Source organism: Mastigoproctus giganteus, chromosome 12 (genome assembly GCF_048544385.1).
Source record: "Mastigoproctus giganteus isolate SK-2022 chromosome 12, ASM4854438v1, whole genome shotgun sequence".
NCBI classification, from domain to species: Eukaryota; Metazoa; Arthropoda; class Arachnida; order Uropygi; family Thelyphonidae; genus Mastigoproctus; species Mastigoproctus giganteus.
In genome coordinates this window covers 161,256,853-161,284,709 of record NC_143586.1, presented here as the reverse complement: position 1 = coordinate 161,284,709, position 27,857 = coordinate 161,256,853, and the positions used below count along the sequence as shown (strand labels likewise).

The window sequence follows — 27,857 nt, the reverse complement described above, 5'->3', positions numbered from 1 at the left end:
GTTTAATCATGTCATAATGGATGCCATCTGGTCCAACAGCACTTGCTTTGGAAAGAGCGAGGGCTCTTTTCAGTTCCTGAATAGTAAAATCCCCGTTGTAGGGATAAAGGCCCTTGGACTTAAAATTAAGTGCTTCTCTTTCCAGTTTATGTTTCAGGACCAGGAACTCTGGGGAGTACGAGGATGTTGCGGAGATGTTAGAGAATGTTTCCCCAAGAGCATTGGCTATTGCAGTTGGATCTGCAATAGCGCATCCATTATAATCTAGGATTGAAGAAGGGTGGGATGTATATTTTCCCTTCATTTTCCGGATTTTATCCCAGACTACCTTAGAGTTGGTAGACTGGTTAATAGATGATGTAAAACGGATCCACGATTCCTTTTGACTCTGACGGCGGATATATCGTGCTTTGGCTCGTGCACGTTTAAAGGTTATAAGGTTGGTCGTGGTGGGATATCGGCGGAATATCCCCCACGCTTTGTTTTGAGCCTTTTTTGCTGCTGTGCATTGTGAATTCCACCAAGGTTTAGGAAATGGTGGAAACCGGGCAGATGTTTTTGGAACAGCATTCGCAGCTGCTTGGACAATATTTTCTGTGATGTACTTAACTGCATCATTGATAGCCTCTTGACTGACTGTGCTAAGATCAAAATTTGCCTGATGTTGGAAGGCAGTCCAATCAGCCTGATCAATCTTCCACCGTGGTAACCTAAAAGGAAGACATGGTCTCCCACTGTGTAACAAGGTTATCACGGGGAAGTGATCGCTTCCGTATGGATTCTCCTCCACCTCCCAAGTGAGTGAAGGGAGTAGAGAAGGGGAGCAGATAGAGAGATCAATGGCAGAAAAAGTACGGGTAGGCATGTGGAAGAAGGTGTTTGTTCCAGTATTTAGAAGGGAAAGGTCATTGTCATTGAGCATACGCTCTATGACTCGTCCCCTTCCGTTGATGTTAGCACTACCCCACAGGGTGTTATGTCCATTCATATCCCCGAGAAGTAAGAAAGGGGGAGGCAACTGCATTAGAAGATCATCAAGGTCTGCCTCGGAGATGTCAGTCCCAGGTGGCAAATAGATAGAGCACACAGTTAATAAAAATCCCACCGTAAGGCGAATTGCAACAGCCTCTATGCTAGTTGTAATTAGTAAGGGCTGCACTGGGGTCTGGTTACCCACAAGGATAGCCACTCCCTCATGTACAGAGCCATCCGCAATTCTATCCTTACGAAAAATTGTGGTGTTATGCATCGTGGGATCGTCATTTGCCTTTAGGTATGTCTCCTGCAAGCAAAAGCAAACTGGCTCGTGCTTTTGCAGGAGGGCCTTGATGTCATCTGTATTTCGCCGGAATCCACGACAATTCCATTGTAGGAATTTAGCCATTATTTTGGCTTGGTGGGTCCATCAGGCGGCTTCCGAGGTGCTGAGGGCTTACTTTTATCAGTCTTGGGTCTATCTTTTTTGGGGAAGAATGGACGCTGTCCCGTGTCCATTTCTTCCTCCGCAAAGAGTTCCAAGACTGAATCTTCGGGTACCTCCTTCTGCTCGACATCCATCTTTTCTTGGGTACTAGGGGGAACTTCCCCTTTTTTATTCTTATCTTTCATAATTATCTTTGTTGTTCGTGGAGCATTAGGAGGTACCGATATAGGAGTGGCAGCTGATTGGTCCTTCTGTGCAGGTTTTTGTGAACTTAAGAGATAACGCGCGATGGGAGTGAAAGACTCCTTTGGAGGAATGGTCATGTCCGTCTGAGTTCCGACGGAACATCTCCCTGCTACCTTCTGGGCGTAGGTAGGTTTGTTGATATTCAGGGGTTTGACCTATTTCCTTGCCTCCTGGTATGATATATTTAGCTCTGCCTTCAGCCGTTGAATTTCTTTTTCTTCTTTCCACCTCTGGCATGCTCGTGAATAGGCCGGGTGTTCGCCTTCACAGTTAATACAGGTGGGTTTTACGGCTGAACATGCTGTTGTTTCGTGGTCCTTTGCACCGCATCGAGCGCATGCTAGGACTCCACGGCAGGCCATTTGAGAATGTCCATACTTCTGGCATTTAAAACACCGTAAAGGGTTCAGAACGTATGGACGGACTGAACAGTTGATGTATCCAGCTTTAATCTCATCAGGAGGTTTAGGAGTGTTAAAAGTCAGGATAACGCTCCTGGTTTTAACAATTTTTCCATCCCTTCGCGCAGTGATTCTCTTGACGGCAATGACTCCCTGTGGTTTTAATTCGGAGCAGATTTCCTCCTCGGTTACGTCGAGAAGGTCCCACTCCGAAATGACACCTCTGGATGAATTGAGTGTTCTGTGTGGTGTCACAGTTATAGGGATTCCTCCGATTGATGTTGTTCGGAGTAGATGTTCTGATTGCCTGTCATTTTTAGTTTCAATTAAAAGGTCTCCAGAACGAAGCCTTTTAACTGATTTGGGTGAACCTGCTAACCCATCTAACCCTTTTTGAATAAAAAAGGGCGACATTTTACCAATCGGTGTCTCATTGGTAGAATGCATGATTAAGAACCTTGGGACTGGCCCTGATGGTAGTTCGGTTCGCTGCCTCTTTTTAGCAATACTGCTATCAGTGTCTTTGTCATTGTTTTCTGATAGGGACCGGGTTGGGGCCCCCGAAGGAGTAAGTTTATCAGGATTCATAGAGATGTTTTATTTGTTCAGTGCCCGGGCTCCCCACCCACCACGGAGCCCAAAGGGATGCCCACTACCCGGCATGCAATAAATGCGCTCGGGAGTGGGACGCCAGGGCTACCCAGACACTATACCCGCACCGCCGCCAGCCTGAATCCTGTCCCTCGGACCATGAGGGTAGGGGCGTGGCATTGACACGGTTGACCCTCGCAGGCGAGCCTACTAGCCGATTGATCCTAGCCGGGCCTTCCAGGACCACCCGTCTTGTCGAAGCAGGGGCCAAAGTGGTGTATTGAAGCTGGGCCCCTCAACCACCAGGATCCCCCTTTCCGAATTTCCACGGGTCGCAGCGCACGGCAAACACGCCAGATTCCATTGATGTAAGCCTGGAACCTGGGCTGTGGGTGTTGGATCCCAGTGATGCTATTCTGGAAGTCCAGCAGCATCACTGGGAGGTCCCCTCACCACGTACAGGTGCCCACATCGAGGGGTCATACTGTATGATGGAAGATATGTGGTTTGCAGAGCTTAGCACTGGAGACTAGACATGGGTTTCACCACTTCCAACCTACAATAGGCAAAGTATTGCACCAGACGAACGGAGTCGTCTACCACCTAGTGTTGTCTGGTGATGCATGACACAGCAATCTTTTGTGTGATATGGACACATGCACCTCGACCCCTACTCATGCTGGTTCACACCTGGGTGTTCATCTCCAGTACACTACATATGGTGTTTCAGACCTTGCACATTGCAAGAATGGGAAGAAAGCTACTAACTCCAACCAGTGTGAAGGTGCAAGCAGAGGATGTGATTGTTGCCGACTTCATCAGAATTCAATCCAACTGACTCAAAAATGAGACATGAATATCAGCTCCATCAGCATTTTAAACTCCCAGGTAAAAAAAATTCTAGCAGTCATAACTGGAAGAATGTCTGTGAGAAGCAACAGGAACGAGCCTCACAGACCTAAGATGAAGGAATTAAATGCAAAATACTACAACTATATCTGTATTTCACAACTGACAAGAAGGGCCTTCTTTATATTTTGTTTTGAAAAAAATCACTTTGCTGTTGTAATATGTTGATGGGCTGCTTTAGGAAAAGAGTCTCTTCATTGACTCTTCAAAATTAAGTCTGAAAGCAATGTTACTCCAGAATGGAAACATACAACCATCAATTGGTCATGCTGTCCACATGAAAGAGACCAAAGAGGGCTTAGGGTTGGGCAAAGAAGAAGTTTATTTTTGACTTAAATTTGTATGGCTATTCTTCTTGCTTGTTTTACCGGGCAAAACCAGCCTAGAAGACATCTTTGAGCAGAGATGAGCATAATTGAAAGTCAATCAAAATAATCAATTATGGTATTTTCATAGTCGATTATATGCAAAATCAGCAAAAGAAAAAGAGTGGAGAAATTCAATCCAATGTTATCAAATTATAGTACTGCTAAAATTATAGTACTGTTACCACTCATCCAATAGTTCCTTTCAGTCAAGTTATACTGTATATATAAATAAATATAAAGTAAATTGAGTGATGTGTAAATTAAAATAGCTCAGCAGAATGGAAAGCCTAATGAGAAGAAGATACAATGAAAACCAGTACATAATGGAGAAACAATGAAGAGAACAGAAGGAAGGGGGAGGGTACTAAATTGAGAGGAAGAGTATTGTGGAAGGAATATGTAATTAAAAATTTTGAATACTATAAATATAAAGCCAATACAGCATTGACTTATGCTCATAAGTATTGGCCAATAAGCCAATTATAAACAAATTTAGACTGGCATTCCCCTGAAAACACCAAAACCAAATAATGTGATATATCAACTTTTATACAGTAAACCAACCACAGCAACATGACCAATACATGAAACAATTTTAATATATAGGTATATAAATAACACACACACACACCACACATGCAAAAAACATTATGATCACACCCTATGTTTTAGCAATCAGCCATTCCTCCTTATGTAGTGGTGTAAGTGTCATGGTGAGTACAAGTAATTACAATACTGCAGATTCATGGCATGCAGTCCATAAGAAATACTTGCTCAACACAGACAAGGGATGCGATGTGAAGGACTCTGAAAAAGGAAGGACTGTCAGTATTACGGAAACTGAGAATCTTGTGAGCTGTTTGCAAAGTGTTGTAGTCGAGGTGTTCCAAGAACGAAAAGATAATGGACAGAGAAGAAGACACCAGGCCAATGGTGGATGCTCATGGTAACCCTTCATGGTGACTGTCTTCTTGGATGGCAGAGGATATACATAATAAGAGGTACAACATACCTCCTGCAGAAGCCTTAGAGAGTCCATGCCTTACCATGTGGCGGTAGTATACTGGCAGCAAGAGAAGGACATACCCACCGTTAGGTAGATGGCATAATGTTTTGGCTGGACAGTGTGTGTATATATACATATCAACAACAATAGTTCCATTCAGTCATCATTACTGTTATCGATTTTGTAATAAAATAATTTACATATAATCAATTATTAAAATTCAATAAATGATTATAGTTCTCTACTATTGTAGATTTCATAATCAACTAATTTGCATATAATCAATTATTTTGATTATGAAATAACTGATTATTAATCATTCAATAATGTCCATCACTATTTCTCAGTGGTCTGGGTAGGGCAAACAGGGGCAATTGTTCTCCATCTGGCTAAACAAACTTCAAGTGAGTCACAGAAGGGATGCAAATACTAGAGATATCAAGGCAATTACTCTTGAATTCCATGCCCTCTGACACACACACACACACACACACACACACACACACACACACACACACACACACACACACACACAGACAGACAGACAGACAGACAGACAGAGAGAGAGAGAGAGAGAGAGAGAGAGAGAGAAAGAGAGAGAGAAATGTTCTTGTCTTGCCAATGCTGGCCATGTATGAAGAAACGGGTACAGACTAATTACTTGAAAGACGGAGAGGGAAGAAATGGAGTTGGTTCAGAAATCACTTGTAAGAATGAAAGCTTCAATTTTTTCATAGGCTCGAGAAAGTTGGCCAGCGAGAGACCTCCAAGGATCCTGGAAGACGAGAAGAAAGTGAAATTGCTTCTCAAAGGGACAGTTTTTCATTCAAGAGCAGGAAGTTAAAAGTTAATGCTAAAAAGCATGTAAGGAAAGCACTGATCTTAACAGATGAAAGATCCTTCATAGCAAGGAGACGCTGAGTAACCTAGGCTGTGGAATATGAAATTAGCTGTATTGAAATTACAGAAAAAATTGTTCATTACAAAAACTTTCATACCTAAGGACAAGCAAGTAAGGAGATGATGGCATATACCCAGTAATTTTAAGGGAGGCAGTGAGAGAATCCATGGAACCATTAAAATTAATTATGAAGGCATATTTGGGAGACAATCTATTAGCTTAGAGAAGTGCCCACATATCGCCAAACATAAAGGCAGTTCTAAAATTGCAGCAGATAACCACAGACCAACTGGTCTACAGTTACCCACTGTAGTATGGAAAATTCAGGAGGTAAGGATGAAGATTGCAATAAAGAGGCATTTAGAAATGGAATTCTAAAAGCTTTTCGACACATATTTGTAAAGGGAGAAATGTTTAGCTAACCTGGTTAGTTATTTTGACAGTCACTCATAGCAACAATGTAGGAAATAATGTTCACATTATTTTATTTTAGCAAGATGACTTAGTCATGCATGAGGGCTTACTGTATAAGCCTGAACACATTGAGATTGCAGATAAAATTCTAAGATAGATCACAAGATGGCTACAAGGTAAGTGGGCAGAAGGTTGTGATTAAAGGCTATTGCACTTCAGACTGGGCTAACACTAGAAGTGGGGAGATGGTTAATGATGATCAGTGTCAAGTAGTACTCTTTCAGAATGACTTTAATACATTTCAGGGATGGTTAGAGAATTGGCAGCCACATTTTAATGCAGCAAAAGTGTAAGGTTTTACACTTTGTGCTCCTCCCAAAGTGTAAGACCTTTCACTTCAGCAAGAGCACAATAACTTGGTGGGATTGAATTAAAAACAGTAGAAGAGAGGGATTTGGAAGTTGGATAGTTACCAAGTGAGAAGGATAACACATGGGATAGTGTGGGTTTTTATTTTTTTATTATTATTTTTTTTTTTTTGGCTAGTGCAGCAAAAGCCTGTGACTTCCTTGCTCTATATTACTGATACTAATACTCTACCTTGTATGCTTCAACCATTCCTTAATTCACTTGATCTTACCCATCATCCCAACTTGCTCTAGTCATAACTGTGCACCCATATCCTGTGTGGTGTATTTATATTTAATTTATTCAATTCATAAGTTAATTAAAGATCTTAAACAATTAATTAGTGATTGTAATTGTCTTAGACAGAAATCAGTTTTGTGAGTTTTCTGAAAGAATTCAGAAGATATTTTATTTGCATCTTATGATCTGAAGGTATACTAGGTGCATGCAGTTATGTTCATATCTCTAGCTGAGGCCAGAGATAGTATGGTGAAAACATGCAGATGGCTTTCTAAAATGCTAGTTAGATTTTTTTTAAATGTATGACTATTTCAGATCATACGTCACAGAAGCAACAAAAAGGAGAGTTGTTGAATTAAATACTAAGTTCGCTGTAATTCAAGGAGGTTTCAGTCAGCAGTCATTGTATATCTCAATTTACAATTCTTTTAATGCATTCATGTGTGAAAAGTGCACTACCTGGATGAAAATGGCAAATCAATTCACCAACACTTTGCAGACAGTCTGCAAGAGTAGCTCATGGTGTCTTGTCAATGATATACAGGAATTTTTCTAGCAGGGATAAGGAGGTGATTATCCCCTTGTATAAGGCAATGGTCAGGCCACACCTTGAGTATTGTATACAGGTCTGGAGGCCTCATTTTAAGAGGGATGTAGAGCTGTTGGAACGAGTACAGAGAAGGGCAACAAGATTAGTGAATGGAACAAAGGGTTGCTCTTACAAAGAAAGGCTTAAGTTTTGCAAATTACAGTGTCTGGAGACTAGGCACCTGCGAGGTGATCTGATTGAGGTGTATAAAGCCTTGAATGGTTTGAGCATGCTCAATGCTGATGGGATCGTTCCTCTTGCTCAGAATAATCACCTGAGAGGGCATAAATTCAAATTGAGGCAAGACAGTTGTAGGATAGATGTGCAGAAGTTTGCCTTTAGCCAGCGGGTGGTTGATTGCTGGAACAAACTTTCATCTGTCGTTGTAGAAGTTGATAACTTAAATAGAGTCACAGTAGAACTTGACAAACATTTGGAGCGAGTGGGTGGGTGAAATAAGGGTGGTTTGTTTTTTTTTTTTTTTTGGCTGATACTATATAAGTTTTGCTTTCTTGCATCATATGCCTTTGCTAATGCTAACACAATGAATGAGGTGACCAACAATTTCCCAAGTGTAAGAGCAAGTGAAAAAATTGTGAGAGTTATTGAAACAGGAGATAGCTAATATCTATCTTTCAAAAACTTTGGGATCAGCAATGCCCTTGATAGCACTAAAGATGTTACACTTGAAGAATGTGACCTTTCAGACCACAATATTAATAACAGATGAGTATCGCAGTAGCAACAATCCCAAAACACCAGAGATTTTAGTGTTTTGGGATGAATGAAAGTTTTGTATAGCAAGCACTTGTGAATCTTTGTTTCAAATATATGATAAAATATTTTTTCCCAAAAATTTCCTTCTGGAAAATACAGTGATTACTGGCTGTCAGATTGATGGATTTTTCCTTTCCTCTTAATGGGTAATTAAAAAATATTTTTCAGAAAAAAAAAAAAAAGATGTCTTTTGTGCAATGTTTTCCAAGAAAAAATATGCATCTTATCATCTACAAAATAGTGCAACTGCTTAACCTATACGCTAACTAAGCATTTCTCCAGTTCACAAAACATTAGCATTAGCAGAGGCATATGATGCAAGAAAGCAAGCTTATTCAGCATCAGCCAAAAAAAAAAAAAAAAACACACCACTCCCATTTCACCCCTCCGTTCGTTCGAAATACCTGTCCAGTTGAGCTTTAAATTTGTTTAGGCTATCAACTTCAACAACAAGTGATGGAAGTCGGTTCCACCAACCAACCACCCGCTGGCCAAAGGCAAATTTCCGCACATCTATCCGACATCCGTCCTTCCTCAATTTGAATTTATGCCCTCTGAGGTGATTATTCTGAGAAAGATGAAGAATCCCATTGGCATTGAGCATGCTCAAACCATTCAAAGCCTTATACACCTCTATCAGATCACCTCGCCGGTGCCTAGTCTCCAGACTCTGTAATTTGCAAAACTTAAGCCTTTCTTCGTAAGAGCAACCCTTTGTTCCATTTACTAATCTTGTTGCCCTTCTCTGTACCCGTTCCAGCAGCTCTACATCCTTCTTGAAATGAGGCCTCCAGACCTGTATACAGTACTCAAGATGTGGCCTTACCATTGCCTTATACAAGGGAATAATCACCTCCTTATCCCTGCTAGAAAAATTCCTGTATATCATTGACAAGACACCATGCGCTACTCTTGCAGCTCGTCTGCACTGCTCAGAGAACTTCATATCTGCCTGCACAATTACCCCCAGGTCCTTTTCATTCTCCACCACTGTCAGTGTAGTACCGCAGAGTTGATACGTTGCTCTGGGGTTACTGTTTCCCATATGCAGCACTTTACATTTGTCGATGTTAAACCTCATTTGCCACCTCTCAGCCCATCTGTTCAACCTTTCCAGATCCTGTTGCAGCAGCGTAGCGTCAGTATTGTCCTTAACGACCCTGCCAACCTTTGTATCATCTGCAAACTTGGACATTAAACTTGATATCCCATCATCAATATCATTCATAAACACCGAAAACAACAACGGACCCAACACTGAACCTTGAGGAACTCCACTAATAACATTAGTCCACGTTGAGCAGTGTCCATTGATTACCACTCTCTGTCTTCTGCCACTCAACCATCCCCTTATCCATAGCAGCAATTTGCCTCCAATGCCACACTGCTCCAATTTGTGCAGCAGTCTTCCATGTGCAACAGTATCAAAAGCCTTTCTAAGATCCAAATATATAATATCAAAGTTATTCCCTGCATCCAGTTCTTTTGTGACTACATCATAGTATCCAATCAAATTGGTCAGGCAAGACCTGCCCTTAACAAAACCATGCTGCGTCTGAGCTATAACTGAATTCTTGTCTAGATGATCCTGCAGTGCTTCTTTAACCAGTGCCTCCATTAATTTACCTGGAACAGAAGTTAAACTAACAGGTCTATAATTACTTGTGTCAGCCTTTGATCCTCCTTTGTGAATTGGGGTTACATTTGCACATCTCCAGTCTATGGGCACCTCCCCTGAGTCCAAAGAAGCTCTCATAATTATGGCTAGGGGTTTGCATACTTCCTTTGCTGCCTCCTTTAATATAACTGGATAGATCCCATCCACCCCAGGTGCCTTTTTTATGTTTATCCTCAACAATCTCTCCTCCACTTTCCTCTCAGTTATTACAAAATCATCCAGCTCACTGCCAATGTTTACTTTACCTACATCATTCTCCTTCCTGAATAACTCCTCATGCGTGAATGTAGATGCAAAATACTCGTTTAGATTGTTAGCCACCTGAGCAGGATCCTCAACTGTTGAACCATCAATATCCAGTGGACCAATCTGATTCATCCCTTTCCTTTTCGAGTTCAAGTATGTAAAAAACTCTTTTCTGTTTTTCTTTGCATCCTTTGCCAAGGATTTTTCATAGTCTGCCTTTGCCTGCCTAATCTCCTTTGTGACTTGGTTACAGACCAACTTATATCTATCATAGGCTTCCATGTCACCCATTAATTTGTATGTATCCCATGCATTTTTCTTCTCTGCCACATGTCTCATTAGTTCATCTGACAACCATTTAGGCCTAAACCTTGAACAATATTTCTTAGTTGGTATGTAAAGCCTGGTAGCCTCCAAGATTAGTTCCTTGAATGCTTCCCATTTTGAGTTTGCTGTTGGTAACATCATCAGTTGGTCCCACTGTATAGAATTTAAATACTGTCTCAGACCATCATAGTCGCCTTTACGAAAACAAAAACCCTTCCCTTTACCTCTGATGGTAGTTACCTCCTTGAGTAAATCCCACTTCAACACACTGTGATCACTGCCACCTAGTGGTTCATTTATCTGCAGGTTCTTAATGCATGAAGAATCACTACTGATAATCAGATCAAGAGTATTGCTCCCTCTTGTTGCCTCACGAACATGCTGATGTAGAAAACAATCATCCAATAAATCCACAAAAGCCTTGCTAGTGTGCGAGTGACCAACCCACAAATTCCAGTCAATATCTGGGAAATTAAAGTCCCCCATTATAAGACTCTCAGATTTACTGGCCCACTCTATTTCCCTGTACAATATCTTATTATACTCATCAGAGTCATTAGGCCTATAGCACACTCCTACTCTCAATTTTGATTTCCCTATGCTTATGTCACACCAAACTGACTCGACACTGCCCTGTCCATCGATGTCGACTGGCTTCACTTCCTTGGACTTTATGTGTTTCTTAATTAATAGCATAACCCCTCCTCCCCTCCTGTCCTGTCTATCCTTTCTATACACATTGTATTCCCCAAATTCCAGTTCCGCATTACTTATATCTGTGTGACACCACGTCTCTGATATCCCAACAATATCTGCCTTTGATGTTTTGAGCAATACCTCAAATTCATCAAATTTATTTACCAAACTCCTAGCATTGGTGTACACGCAGGTATACATGCACCTGTTTCTATTCTTAGCTACCCTAACACAACCCATGTGTTTACTTGTACCGCAATGACTACCAGCAGTCTCTGAAATATCCTGCATCTTGTTTTTCAGACTTCTGCTCATTTCAATAGAAGCAGTGCAAGAATCACTTCCACCTCTGCCAGTGGCTACTGTTAATCTATTAGTCCTTGTATCCCCCCCAACTAGCAGTTTTCCGACCCACCTAACACTGCCTCGACAGCATCAGCAAAAATTCTTGCACCCTTTCTATTTAAGTGTATCCCATCCCTGTAGAAGCAATCTCTCCTGTTAACAAGTACAGTCCAGGCTGAAAAAAATTCTACCCCTTGAGCCTTGCACAATCCCTCCAGGGCCGAATTGATCGACAAGGCTCTCATCATATACTCCCTCCTATCGTGTCTGGGCAGAATTGCAGACACTTTCAAGTTCAACCCTAATTCACGGCTTTTTTTCAACAGTGACCTGTACTTGCTAAGTAATTCCGCCGGTCTCCTACTCTTAATATCATTAGTGCCAACGTGTACAACTATATCACCTTTTGTGCCCTTAAAAGATGATATCCGCTCTACAACGTCATCAACCTTTGCCCCTGGCAGACATACCCTGGTGCAAATAAATACATTAGCAAAAATATTCTCAGCTTTGTGCACACTATTTTCATCATTGACCATAATATCATATGGATTTTAAAAATAATACAAGGAATGGAAGAATAAGTGGAAGAATATCTGGGTGAATAAGTAATTTATTTTCTTAAATAATTGTTGCACCATCTGCTTAATGCAAGTAGCCATAATATAATAAAATGCTCAGACATCTCACACTTTTATTCACTCTAGATATTGAATGAGAGAAAAAAAAATATTTATGCAACAAAGTTATTTAAAACTTACATGGCCAACACATTACAAAATGTACATAAATGATTTATACAAATATAATGGAATTTTTTTTGCAGTACTTCCTTACCTCTTCCAGATTTAGGGGATGACGACCTGCTATGCTTGTCTTCAACTGTTAAGGAAGATGACCATCGTTTCTGTATACCTGGAAGCTTCATATTAGCAGGTTTAATAGGCTTAAGAGGGGATGGCCCAAGCTTATCTTGAGAAGGTATTTCTTTCCTACGGAAATTGCAACTGTTCTTGCATATATAATTTTCAAAGTTTACAAGACTTGAACAGTTTCGTTTATCTACATTATTTGACCAAATTTCCTTAATATTATTTGCATATATCTGGACTGTTGAAGTATTTTCTGAATTGTGCATTCCAGTACTTTCCTTGTCATTATGCTCTGTACTATCAAAACCAAGAATAGCATTCATTAATGATGATCGCTGACTAGAAGATGAAGAATTAGTTTTACTTTCATTTACTACCAAAGCAGATAATGACTCTCCAAGAATTTTTAATGAATTTTCATCACACCTAATTTCATTATCATCCTTCACTGATGATGTTGATAATCTGTTTTGCACTTTACTTACATCGGTAAAGATGTTCTCTATAGTATCACTGGAAGAAGAGACTGACCCAGATTTTGGTGATAACTTTGGCTTTGGTCCTACAATGGGTTTAGAATACTTGTAAGCTATATTACCAATAGATGTAACAGATATGTTATCTGTAAGTGTTTTATTAACATTTGGTAACAACACAGCATTTGAAGCAGGGTGAGAAACTATATGTCTTTGAGAAGTGAGAGAAGGAAGAACTTTTGATCTTCCAAATGTCAGTGAAGTTGATGAACCTGATGGACTGCTTGCAAGTGATGATAATGGTGTCTTTTCTTGTACATCATCCTGAGATGAGCTGGACACTGTTCTCTTCCAAGTATGAACTGCAGGCTTGTATCCAGTGGGCAATATCCCCATTACAGGTTCTTCCTTTTGGGAGAAATAAGCTAGCATGGCCTGTACTTTTCCAGGAGAGGTATCTGCCATTCTGTGATGTGAAGGATTTTGCTCCCTAAACAAAATAATCTATTGTTAGCTTCAAAAATATTTGAAATTTAGTAAAAGTATTTAAAATTAATATTTTAAATATTAGTATTAACTGTATTCAGTTAGCCAAGAATCTTGAAGTATACATTCAATAATTTGTTCATAATCTCTTTACAATAAGGATGTGAAAATTTACACGAACAAAATACTTATTTAATATTGAATGTTCTCTTTTATTGGCTTGATTCTAAATTATATGTAATTATATATATATATATATACACATATATATATATAAAATATTGTAGGTAGAACATGTTAACGAGCTTTATGTAAAAATTAAAACTGATGAATATAAAGTATACCCTGGGAGCGACATATGTTGTGAAATAAAGGGGGGTGAAATGAACAGGAAAATAAAAAGATAAGATTTGCACCGATTGGAACAATACCAAATAAATTTTGAAAAAAACTTGAAAGATTTTGAAAGAACGATCAAGGTGGAAATAACATTGCAGTGTCTTTCATAATTTTTGTGTCTTCAGAGGTCATCCACCAAAATAATGAAAAAGACAGCAATGCTCTTACTTCTGTTTCCGACATGCTCTGTATGCATAGGTACATGTGCGAAAAGACACGTGGTAATTTACAAATTTAATTTTAAATTTTAAAATTTTGAATATAATTATACTAAATTTGGTTTAATGTTAGTGTGCTAATAGAGGTGTTACATTCAGATCATGGATGACCTTACAGAAGTAAGTAAAACGCTAAGACAATGAAAAAAATATTTTTTTCATTATCTTAGTCGTTAAATCAAATTTAGTATAATTATATTCAAAATTTTAAAATTTGGCACCTCCGTAGCCAGGTGGGCAGGAGCAGTAAGTAGCGCATAGCACATACTTCTTGAATAGACCGGGGTTCGAGCCTGTGACCACCAAATACGGAAGATGCGGAAGGTCAGGGAATGACCACCGCATATCCTCAGCCAGAATAAAGGGTGAGGGTTGGCGTCAGGAAGGGCATCAGCCCATAAAAATTGCATGCCAAAACAATAAAAACGCTGACCCCATATAATAATGGGAAAAGGACTTTTCCCATTATTATTTTTGAATTTTTTTGTCCTATCGAGGACAAAAAAATTCAAAATTTTAAAATTCAATTTGTAAATTACCACGTGTCTTTTCGCATGTGTACCTATGCATACAGAGCATGTCGGAAACAGAAGTAAGAGCATTGCTGTCTTTTTCATTATTGGTGGATGACCTCTGATGAAGACAAAAATTATGAAAGACACTGCAATGTTATTTCCACCTTGATCATTCTTTCAAAATCTTTCAAGTTTTTTTTTTCTCAAAATCTTTCAAGTTTTTTCAAAATTTATTTGGTATTGTTCCAATTGGTGCAGATCTTATCTTTTTATTTTCCTGTTCATTTCACCCCCCTTTATTTCACAACATATGTCGCTCCCAGGGTATACTGTATATTCATCAGTTTTAATTTTTACATAAAGCTCGTTAACATGTTCTACCTACAACATTTTATATATACATGTACACATTATGGCTGTAGGGTATGTTTTGCTATAGCAGTGTCCCTGATCCATAAGTTATGTTATTGTAATTCAGACTTATCTAATTTTAAACTTAATTTTCCTCCCATATCATATAGCTTCTCTATATCATTATTCTTGACTACACACACACACACACACACACACACACACACACACACACACACACACACACACACACACACACACACACACACACACACACACACAGGGTGTCTCAAAAATATTGGTACAAACGTTTAGAGGAGGTAGGTAACATCTAAAGGAATGTGAATCGCATAGGAATCCATAACCGGAAACGTCACCATAAGTCAGTACACAGCGCTGTTCATCAGTTCGCAAGAGGGAAAATTTCTGGTTTACTCATTCAAGAAGTAGTCGCCACACGAAGAGCATGCATCGATATACGAAGTGTGAGCAGGCAGACAAGCACCTAGCTTATGGATTAGCAGAGGGCAATGGACGAGCCGCTCAGCTAATTTATGGAGAATGCTTCCCAGACAGACATGTGCCAGACCACCGTTTGTTTGCATGTGTGCATCAAAATTCGTGCAATTATGGGTCATTTAGAGGTAACAGGTGTAGTGCGGGCAGACCACATTCGACGCGAACGCCCGCCATGGAAAAAAGTGTGTTGAATGCTGTCCAGAATAATCCTACTACCAGCACATGTGCTGTTGCCTCTGCCTTAGGAGTGTCTCGTTGCAGTGTACAGCGCATCTGGCATGACGATTCCTTACACACCTTTCATCTCCAAAGGGTTCAGTTACTGCTCCCCCAAGATCATCCTGCATGTGTGGCTTTTGCGCAATGGTTTCTCCAAGAAAGTGTCCAAGACTTGAATTTTCCAGCCTATGTTTTGTTCACGGATGAGGCTTATTTCACTTGGGAAGGCTTATTCAATCAGCACAATGCTCATGTGTGGGCTCACAACAACCCACACGGTATGCGCCCCCATGCGGTACAATATCGCTTTGCAATAAATGTGTGGGCAGGTATGGTCGGTGACTGCTTAGTCAGCCCATACCTGTTACCATCCCGCATCAAATCCACTAAATATTGGATCTTTCTTGAACAAGTTCTACCAGGGTTACTTGATGTTCCAGCAAATGTGAGAGACAACATTTGGTTTCAACAAGACGGGGCACCTGCCCATTATGGAAGGTGTGTTTGTGACCATTTGAACAGGCATTTTGGAGGTCGATGGATTGGCCGTGGTGGACCTGTTGCCTGGCCCCCATGCTCGCCTGATTTATCGAGCATTGATTTCTTTCTGTGGGGGGGCCCCTCAAATCTATCGTATATGAATCGCCTGTGGAGACGGAAATGGATCTCGTGGCGAGACTCATCTGCGCCGCTGCTACTGTCAAAGAAACTCCCGATGTGTTCGGCCGTGTCTGCCAGTCCATGCTGCGTCGGTGTCACACATACATCGCGTCTCATGGTGGAACCTTTGAGCATCTGTTGTAACATCATGAAATGCATCCATGTCGTACTCCATTGTTAATATTGCGTCAAATAAATGCTTGCCACTAATTACTGTCTTGTGTCATTTCTGCTTCTTGTGCCTCTGCTACTACTTTCCCGTGACATTTCCGGTTATGGGTTCCTACTCAATTCACATTCCTTTAGATGTTACCTACCTCCCCTAAACGTTTGTACCGATATTTTTGAGACACCCTGTATATACAGGGTGATTCACTACCAGTGCGACAAACTTGCAGGAGGTGTAGGGGGCACAAAGACGAATCTGAATCACATAGCATTGCAGGGTCCGAAATGCCTTCATCATGCGGTAGAGGACGTTGAACGGGAGGTTGCGTGAACAGCGATCCCGCTGGAAGTCAGCATTTGCGAACCGTTTCTGTTGAAGAAACCAAGTAGCAAAAGTCCTCCGGAGTGGATAATCTGCAGGCTCCAATGATTGGATGCGTTGCAGATGGTATGGAACTCATTTGGTTTGTTGACAGTATCCTCCATACAGTGGATTGGGAAATACCCAATTGTTGGCCTATCGCTCGAGTACTCAGATTGCCTTCTGCAAGATGTAGGACATTTTCCTCATTGTCTGGCGTCCTCATCGTTTGCTCTCGATTCATGGTACCTCTCGTGAAACAACCAGTCACGCGTAACCTTCTGTGCACACGTGCGAAAATCGTATGATGAGGAGCACGCCTGTGCGGGAAACGTTCCTGGTACAAGCGCAGAGCGGCGTGCCCGTTACAGTCCGCAGCTTCACACGCGAGGTGCATGTCGGCCAGTTTAACGTTTGAATACTCATCCATCCTACTGCCTCGGGAACCGGTTCGCAAATGCTGACCAAGTGGAATCGCTGTTCATGCGACCTCCCATTCAACGTCCTCTACTGCATGGCAAAGGCATTTCGGACCCTGCAATGCTATGTGATTCCGATTCATCTTTGTGCCCCCTACACCTCCTGCAAGTTTGTCGCACTGGTAGTGAATCACCCTGTATATATCACTGAATGCTGAGAATATTATGCTAAGAAAGTATTGAAAATTAGAGTAAATAGAATCAGTAAAAAAGAAAATCATTTTTGTATGGAGCTTATAGGGATGTGTTCTTAAAATCATAAGTTATTGTAATTACAAGACAAATAAAATGATCAAATATAGTAAAGTTAAAATTAAATAAAATTCATAATTTAATTTATTGGAGAATTATGCATATTACTGTATAAAAAATTACTTAGCTTTCTTGAAGAAGGCATGGGCAGTTGATAACCTTGCCTGAAATTGTTTTTCATGACATATTTCTCTGGTAGAAGGATACAATATCAACAATTCTCATAATTGAGAATTATGAGATTTGGATAATTCTCAGTTAATGATACTTGAGAAATCATTCATCTTATTAACAAAATCTTCAATAAATTCACTTTTTCCCTATTATCATTTGTAGAAAACTCATTCTCAACAGTAAAATTTTTCTGTTCCATTACTGTCTATTTCATCCATCCCTAGTTTACTGGCAAGATGGGCAATGTCATAAACTATCTTGTACATTTTCTTCTGAATTGTTTTTATCATTAATATGCTCCAGCCATTGTTCTTTCATGAAGTTTACATGCAACCAGTGGACACTTCATTGCAAGCCATGCGAATGTTCCTGATTGCCTTCATAACATAATAATTCCAAAAATCCCTAAATGACAGCCAAATACAGGGGCTGTCAAATCCAAAAGCACAGATGAAAGGGGATATTTTTCAAGAATGTGAAAGTGTTTTTGCAAAGAAGTACTGACTGCCTCAATCAGTCCTTTCTGGATGAAAAATGTGCTTTGCATGCTGGTTTCCATCAGTTGGTTGTTGTGTATGTGGAAAGAATATCACTTGCACAGCAGTACTTTGTCTTACAAGGGAATAATCACCTCTAAGGAGGTGATTATTCCCTTGTATAAGGCAATGGTCAGGCCACACCTAGAGTACTGTATACAGGTCTGGAGGCCTCATTTCAAGAAGGATGTAGAGCTGCTGGAACGAGTACAGAGAAGGGCAACAAGATTAGTGAATGGAACAAAGGGGTACTCTTACGAAGAAAGGCTTAAGTTTTGCAAATTACAGTGTCTGGAGACTAGGCACCAGCGAGGTGATCTGATAGAGGTGTATAAAGCCTTGAATGGTTTGAGCATGCTCAATGCTGATGGGATTCTTCCTCTCGCTCAGAATAATCACCTGAGAGGGTATAAATTCAAATTGAGGAAAGACAGATGTAGGATAGACGTACGGAAATTTGCCTTTAGCCAGCGGGTGGTTGGTTGGTGGAACAGACTTCCATCCCTTGTCGTGGAAGTTGATAGCCTAAATAAGTTTAAGGCTCAGCTGGACAGGTATTTTGAACGAACAGAGGGGTGAAGTGGTTTTTTTTTTTTTTTTTGGCTGATGCTGCATAAGCTTGCTTTCTTGCACCAAATGCCTCTACTAATGCTAATGCTAATTGTATTTTACTTCTTTGCAAAACACTTTTATGAAGCATTCTTGAAAAAAGTCCTCTTCTGTGTTTTTGGATTTGACCTCCAAATAACAGGCAAATTTTCTCTGGAATACCCAGATAATATCCACTCTTTTTGAATATGTCATGCTAATGTTAGGCATAACATAAACACAGGGTGGACTTTGGCAGCTTCCAAACCTGGTGCATGCTTTTATTCTAAATACAAAAGTGCATGGCAGCATTCTTTTCTAATTTAGGACTTCCATTTTAAGTTATAGTTTTACATTTTTGCTTTTTTTTTTTTTTTTTATTGGATTTGTTGAAACTATCATGTAGCCTTTTCTTAGACATTATGGTGTACAAAAAACGTTTTAAAAATTAGTTCCAAAATATACATATTTTGTATATTTTGTATTAGTTCCAAAATATACATATTTTGGAACTAATGCTATTAATTTTGGTAAATCCAGCCCAACTGACGGAAGTGGCACTCAATAACTAATGGCCAATGATGTTACATCACATGATTGAATAAAATATGTATATACCGCATATACAGTAAACTCCCATTATGGCACTTTCTAGGGAACCAGCCCTAAAGAATACTATAAGCCAAAAATTTATATAAACCGGATTTCCCCTCTCCACCTTCTGTTGCCTAGTTTATATATTTTGTCAATATTCTGGCAGATAACAATGATTTTTATATTTAGGTTTATATGTACATGTATTTATGAGTAGATTTATATAGATTTATATGAAATTATATGTAAGTTTATGTGTTACTTAAAACCTGCAAGCTTAGTGTGACAACGCTTGCTCTTTTGCCACTTTAAACCTTTCTTTTTTAATTGAATGCTATTAACAAGAATGAAAAAAAAAAAACAATAATAAATAAATAGACTATTAAATTAAACATATCAGTAGTATTATAAATATGACAGATTTGTATTAATATTTGTAGAAGAATAACAAAAATTTAACTCAATATGATACATAGAACACTTCTGTATGATACTCTCCAGAAAAATTAAAACAAATAAAAGATTAATGAAAAATGATTACTGTAAAAAAATCAATTGAAAACAATTCAAAAATTAATTAAAAATTCAAAAAACAATTTAAAAAATTAACTAAAAACGTTTTAACGTAAATTTTGAAAATTGATTTTCCTTCAAGCTAACAGAGCTTTTCAACCATATGTCATGATCACAGGAATGGAAATTATGGAGTATGTGAGCTTGAATCTTAAATAGAGAGATTATTTGTCCTGAGGACGCGTGCTATTTTACTCGAACATTAGGCGCCTCCGTAGCCAGGTGGGAAGGAGCAGCAGTGCGTAGCACACGCTTCTTGATTAGACCGGGGTTCGAGCCCGTCACCACCAAATACGGAGGATGCGGAAAGGTCAGGGAATGACCACCGCATATCCTGGAGCAATATGGCCTTAGTTGCTAATGCTCCTAAAAACCAAATAACATACTCGAACATTCAGCAGAAATCGCATCAATCCTTGGTAAGAAGAGTCACAATCACTGCATGAAATGTATACCAAGTTATTTATTTGTGTCGCAAAAGAGGAAAGGACCGAGTGATTGTCCAGTATAGTGTATAATTTCCGTATTGGTCTGGCCCCAATCTTATATTCAGTATGTTTAAAGAATCTGTTAAGCTTCTTGTGCCACTGTTCAACGTATGGGACAGAAATAAAGTATTTTTTGATGTTACTATTGTTGGCTGGTGTAGTGTTTTGTATTCTATCCTTAGCTTGTACCCTAATTTGGTTTATTATAGTAAGTAGTTAACCCCTGTTTAAGAATCTGCTGGTTAATATCTGTATTTCTGAGTCAAAAGCAAATTCCACTGTTGAATATTTATAGGCATTGAGAAACTGATTAAAAATAGACCTTTTGTAGGTGAACCGGTGATAGCTGTTATAATGCAGAAGCACACCAGTGTTTGTTGGTTTACAATAGAAGTTAAATCGGATTTTATTTGTGTCCCGAGTAAGCATGAAATTTAGAAAATTTAATGACTTAGTATCTGTATTTTCTCTTTCCAATATAAAATTGAGTCTAGGATGAATATTATTAAACAAATGTAAAATGACTTGAATAGTGCTACAATCAGTAATAACCACAACATCATCTAAATACCTCCCATAGTATGTGATATGGGTAGAAAAGGAGTCAAAGGTATAAGCTCAATCATTGAGAGATAGATCTCCGATATTAAGCCACTTAGACTCAATCCCATTGGCAAACCAAATATTTGTTCGTATACTTTGAAATGTGATATAGTTGGCATCAACTAAAAGTTTAATTAAGTGAACAATTTCTTTAATAGGAAGCTTCGTATAATTAATTGGTATAGAGTTATTATTTAACATATCCCAAAGAATATCTAATGTGTATTCTAATGTGTAATGTATATAGTAATTATAATACTATATACATGTATGGCTAAGGATGAACTTATACAGTACTATCAAATAACATAATAATAATACTGTCATTGATGAAATTTATTATTATTATGTCCTTCATAGCAGTATAAAGGTTTCATCACTTCTCTCTCATTTGGAGAGGTATGGATTTGAATCTTGTCAATGACTGGAGGAATTTCTAAAGGTCTCTTCAGTCAGGATTGTTGAGTTATTCCAGGATTGTCAGCCCCACAACATGCAAACATAATAAACATTGGAGCAATAGCCTAACATTTCTGTAAAAATAATACACACTGGAGGAATAGCCTAATTTGATGATGCTCCTAGAAATCAAACAGCAACAATGTAATTTACTAACACCATGTTGAACAAACATAAAAGACAACAGTTAATGTACCAGCAAGGAAAACTGACAAACAATGTTGAATTTAAGAAAAACAGGTTTGAATGAACTGATAAAAGAAAGGCTGACTAAAAACTGAGTTATAAAGAGTAGCTTATCAACTTTCAAAAGCTTCAAGTTAAATATGAAATAAACAAATATTATCCAAATTAAAAATGAGTTCTATTAAGTATATAAACTACATCATAAATTATTCCTAGAATTTAGTCTATATCATCCCTTTTCCAAAATCAAAAATCACAAGGTGGGTTATGTCGAATTTTATTCCATTGGGAGTCTTAAAAATATTATTATTTATTATTATTATTAGCTATATGGTGCAAGGAAGCCTGAGGCTTATGCTGCACCAGCCAAAAAAAAAAAATCAAAAAAAAAAAAATCTAAATTACCCTGAGAGAGAGAGAGAGAGAGAGAGAGAGAGAAAGTAGAAGGGAATCACCAAGAAAAAGAAGAATGATGATATCCAGCTCAGGACCCTGGGTGTGCCAAGCCCATACTCACCAAACATGAGCCCGTGGGAGAACTATAAAAAATGCAAAAATGCATGGCAATTCATTGGAATGATGACTGGGGGGAGGAGGGGAGAAGAAAAAAGTATTAAAAGCAAAATGAGATATAAGTGAAAAACTGTACTTTTCGCTTTGGCAATTTATCTTCCACTTTCCTCTCAATGATTTCATGATAACTGAAAGGAAAGTAGAAGAAAAATTTTTGAAGCTAAAAGCAAATAAGAAACCTGGATGCTCATGTAATCTATCAATTTATAATACTATAAAAAAAAAAGTAAAAGAGATAAGCAAACCTTTTGCCATAAGTGCATTCTTAAATTCAGAAGATGTTCCTACAGACTGGAGATGTGAAAATGTCTCTTCTAATCAGAAAGCAGTAGGGTGGGGGAAGGGTAACGTGTGAAGTGAATAAATACAAGCCTGTAAATTTTAGCATTAGCGTTAGTAGAGGCATACAAAGCAAGAAAGCAAACTTATGTATGCAGCATCAGGAGAGAAAAAAAAAAAAAAAAACTCCTCCCATTTCGCTCCTCCATTCATTCCAAATGCCTGTCCACCTCAGCCTTAAAATTTATTTAGGCTATTAGCTTCCACAACAAAAGATGGAAGCCTGTTACACCAATCAACTACCTGCTGGCTAAAGGCAAATTTCCGTGCATCTATTCTACAACTATCTTTCCTCAATTTGAACTGTGCTCCCCTCAGGTTCTTAGTCTGAGCAAGAGGAAGAATCCCATCAGCATTCAGCTTGCTCAACCCATTCAAGGCCTTATACACCTCAATCAGATCACCTCACAGGTGTCTACTCTTCAGGGGCTGCAATTTGCAGAACTTAAGCCTTTCTTGGTAAGAGCACCCCTTTGTTCCCCTCACCAATCTTGTTGCCCTTCTTTGTACTCGTTCTAGAAACTCTACATCCTTCCTAAATTGAGGCCCCCCAGACCTGTACACAGTACTCTAGGTGTGACCTGACCATAACTTTGTATAACGGGATAATCACCTCTCTGTCTCTGCTCGTAAAATTCCTATATATCATTACCAAGGCTCCATGACCTGCCCTGCTCAACAAACTTCATATCTGACTGCACACAATTGCCCTAAGGTCTTTTTCACTTTCTACTTCCATGAGTGTAGCACCACACAGTTGGTACTGTCGTTAACAACCCTGCCAACCTTTGTATCATCTAAAAACTTAAACCTGATATACCTTCATCAGTATCATTGATAAATATATACAAAACAACAATGGGCCCAACACTGAACCCTGGGGAATTCCACTAATAACATTTGTCTACAGAGAGCAGTGTCCATTGATTACCACTCTCTGTCGTCCCCCACTCAACCATCCCTTTATCCATTGTATCAACTTACCCTAAATGCCATACCTCTCCAATTTGTACAGCAGTAGCAAAAGCTTTCCTGAAATCCAAGTATATGTTATCAAAATTATTTTTGGCATTCAGTTCCTTTGTGACATCATAGTTATTATTTATTGTTATTTGGTTTTTTTTTTTTTTTTTTTTAAGAGCATTAGCAACTAAGGCCATATTGCTCCGGGAATATGCGGTGATCATTCCCTGATCTTTCCGCATCCCCATATTTGGTGGTGACGGGATCGAACCCCGGTCTAATCAAGAAGCGTGCGTTACGCACTGCTGCTTCTTCCCACCTGGCTACGGAGGCGCCTGTGACATCATAGTATCCAATCAAATTGGTCAGACAAGACCTCCCTTTAATAAACCCATGCTGTGTCTTAACTATTACTGCAGTCTTATCTAGATGATTCTGCAATGCTTCTTTAACCAGTGATTCCATTATTTTCCCCAGAACACAAGTTAATCTAACAGGTCTGTAGTTACGTGTTACCTTTTGAATCCCCTTTGTGAATTGGTGATACATTGTACAACTCCATTCAATGGGGACCTCCCCTGAGTCCAAGGAAGCTCTCATTAGAATTATAGCTAAGGGTTTGCTTACTTCCTTTGTGGCCTCCTTTAATACAACTGGATAGATCCCGTCCACCCTAGGTGCCTTCCTTATGTTTAACTTCAACAATTTCTCCTCCACTTTGCTCTCATTTATTACAAAATCACTTAGCTCCCTGTTAGTGTTTGATAAACTTCTGGCAACCTCCTCATTGAATAACACCTCATGTGTGAATGTAGATGCAAAATACTCATTCAGTTTATCAGCTACCTGAGCACAATCATCAATAGTCAACCCATCTATGTTGAGTGGTCCAATCTGATTCATCTCTTTCCTTCTAGAGTTTCCATAAGTAAAGAATTCTTTGCTATTTTTCTTTGCATCCTTTGCGAAAGATTTCTCACAATCTGCCTTAGTCTGCCTAACCTCCTTTGCGATTTCAATACAGACTAGTTTATACCTGCCATAGGCTTCTGTGTCACCTGATACTTTATATGCATCCCATACATTTTTCTTCTCTGCCACGAGCCTCATTAATTCATCTGACATCCATTTAAGCCTAAACCTTGAACAGTATTTCTTAGTTGGAATGAAAAGCCTAGTTTCCCCATTTAGAATTCAATGTTGGTAACATCATCAGTTGATCCCACTGTACAGAATTTAAAAACTGTCTGAGACCTCTGTAGTCACCTTTATGAAAGCAAAAGCCCTTCCCTTTGGCCTTGATGGTAGTTACATCTTTAAGTAATTCTCCATCAGTACACCCAGTGGTTCCTTTATCTGAAAATTCTTAATGCATGAATAATCACTGCTGATAATCAGATCAAGAGTATTACTCTCTCTGGTTGCCTCTCGAACATGTTGCTGTAGAAAACAGTCATCCAATAAATCCACAAAAGTTTTGCTAGTGTGCGAATTACCAGCCCACAAGTTCCAGTCAATATCTGGAAAATTAAAATCCCCCATTGTAAGACATTCTAATTTACTGGCCCACTCTATTTCTCTGCACAATTGCTCATTATACTCATCAGATTCATTAGGCCTATAACAGACACCTGCTCTCATTGTTCCTTTCCCAGTGTTTATTTCAGACCAAACAGACTCAACATTGCATTAATCCACCAACATCAATTGGATGCACTTCCTTAGATTTTGTGTGTTTCTTAACTAACAGCATAACCCCTCCTCCCTTCCTGTACTGCCTTTGCTTTCTGTACACATTGTACTCTCCAAATTCCAATTCTGCACTGCTTATCCACACCTCTGATATCCCAACAATATCTGCCTTTGATGTCTTCACTAGCACTTCAAGCTCATCAAATTTATTAACTATACTCCTAGCATTGGTGTACATACAAGTATACATGCACCTGTTCCTGCTCCTAGCCACCCTAACACAGCCCATGTATTTACTTGTTCCACTATGACTCCCAGCAGTCCTGGAAATCTCCATTACCTTGCTTTCGAGTCTGCTGCCAATTCTAATAGAAGCAGTGCAAGAATCACTTTTGCCTCTGCCTGCAGCCACTGTTAACCTTTTAGTCTGTGCATACCCCCCAAGCTAGCAGTTTTCTGACCCACCTAATGCTGCCTCGATAGCATCAGCAAATATTTTTGCATGCTTTCTATTTAAGTGTACCCCATCCCTGTAGAAACAGTCTCTCCTGTCAACATGCACAGACCAGGCTGAAAAAAATTCTACCCCTTGAGCCTTGCATAATCTCTCCAGGGCTGAATTGATCGACAAGGCTCTCATCATATACTCCCTCCTATCATGTCTGGGCAGAATTGCAGACACTCACATTCAACCCTAACTCGTGACTTTTTTCCAACATTGGCCTGTACTTCTTTCTGCTCATCAACTTTTGCTCCTGGCAGACGGGCAAAATTTTTTGTTCTTGAAGGGAAAATAATGGAGCTAATGAAATAATGCAAGATCATCATGACAGGAATGCAGTTATATGGTAACAACAGCACAGATTTATTAGGGGTGGGGAGGGAACTTGTCTAACCAAACCGATTAGCTACTGTGATGTAGTCACAAAAGAACTGAATGCAAAATAATTTTGATAGCAAATGCTTAGATTTCAGTAAAAGCTTTTGATACACGAAAAAGTGCTGTATAAGCTGGAGCAGTGTGTGCCATTAAGGATAAGTTACTGCTATTGATGAATAGATCACTGAGTGGCAGATGAGGAGTGATAATGGACACTGCTCTTCTTGGACTATGTTATTAGTGAGCCACTGAGGGTTCAGTACAGATCCCTTACTATTTTCAATATTTATTAATAATGCTGATGAAGGAAAATCAAGTTTAATGCCTAGGTTTGCCAATGATACAAAAGTTGGAAGGGTGGCTAATTACAGGAATGAGGGTATATACTACTGCACAAGACAGGCAAGACTGAGAAATGGCAGTTCAACTTTTAACAACGACAAAGGCAAGGTACTATATATGGGTAGCAGTAATCCCAGATTAATGTACCGTGTGGTACTACACTTAAGGTAGTGGTTTTGGTTTTTTGGTTTTTTTTTTTTAGGAGCATTAGCAACTAAGGCCATATTGCTCCGGGATATGCAGTGGTCATTCCTTGACCTTTCCGCATCCTCCATATTTGGTGGTGACGGGCTCGAACCCCGGTCTAATCAAGAAGCGTGTGCTACGCACTGCTGTTCCTTCCCACCTGGCTACGGAGGCGCCAGCCCTTAAGGTAGTGGAGAATGCAAAAGGACCAGGGGATAATTGTACAGTTCAACATGAAGTACTTTCAGCCATGAAGATATGACACTTACTATTTCCTTATACAGTTATCCCACTGTACAAGGAAATGGTAAGGTCGCATCTTGACTGCGGTGCACAGGTCTTGAAGCTTCAATTTAGGAAGGCTGTTGATTTGGCTTAACGACACAAGAGCTACTTAGGCCAAATTGTGTCTGCTCATAGTTTATTTAGCCGAAATATTCCGGTGTAGACGTTAAATTAAATACTCCTGTATAGGCCAATACATTTTAAATATATTACAAGTTCTTCTATGTTTGAATCATTTCCCAGAATATGAGTTAAATCATGTGAGAGGTTCAGCCTAGAAACCGACTGAAAAGTGTTTGACCGTATGGTTGAATATAAGGGACAATCAAACAGAAAATGCCTAACAGTAAGTTGACTGTCACAGGATAAACACTGGGGTGGATCTTCTCCCAGTTGCAGGAACAGATGTATATTATGAGTGTGTCCAATTCTGTCTTGCCAGTACCATTTCCTCTCGTTTGTTTTGTCAACAGCCTGAGAGCCACAGCTTTGGTTCCTTTATCTGGTAAAATTTGCTGTCAGTATTCCTTTTCCAGATCTGTGACCAGTTGTTGTAACTTGCTTTGCGAATAACAGGCTTATAATCAGTGTAAGGAACCCGGGGCTGCTCTGGGACAGCTGGTATGTTTAGCTGTGAGGTCCGTATTGTCATTTCCCGGAATGCCAGAATGGCCAGAAATCCAGCAAAAACTGATTGGACACGCTGCAGGAAAATAGCTGAAAATGAATGTGTTTCGAGGTAGGATGAGAAGATCAGAAATTCTTCCTTATGGCAGAAACAGCACTGAGGGAGTCAGTATAAATTATGGCAAGCGAGATGGAAAGTTCAATAATTTCACTAAGTGCTAACTTGATG

At 39.3% G+C, this 27,857-nt stretch overlaps 1 protein-coding gene across 7 annotated transcripts in view; it reads right to left on the bottom strand.

The window, feature by feature from the left end:
* Positions 1-27,857, bottom strand: part of LOC150077549 (uncharacterized) — a 308,710-nt gene that overhangs the window by 203,520 nt on the left and 77,333 nt on the right. For 6 of the 7 annotated variants that reach the window (XR_016547750.1, XR_016547745.1, XR_016547748.1 and 3 more), the window contains exon 3: positions 12,403-13,403. Coding sequence is in view for 2 of the 7 variants with exons in the window: in XM_090386993.1 (XP_090243119.1) it covers positions 12,403-13,378 (976 nt within the window). In the remaining 5 variants the exon portion in view is untranslated. Of the gene's footprint in view, positions 1-12,402; positions 13,406-19,893; positions 19,928-27,857 lie in introns of all 7 variants that reach the window. The other variant, XR_016547746.1, reaches the window with a different exon arrangement.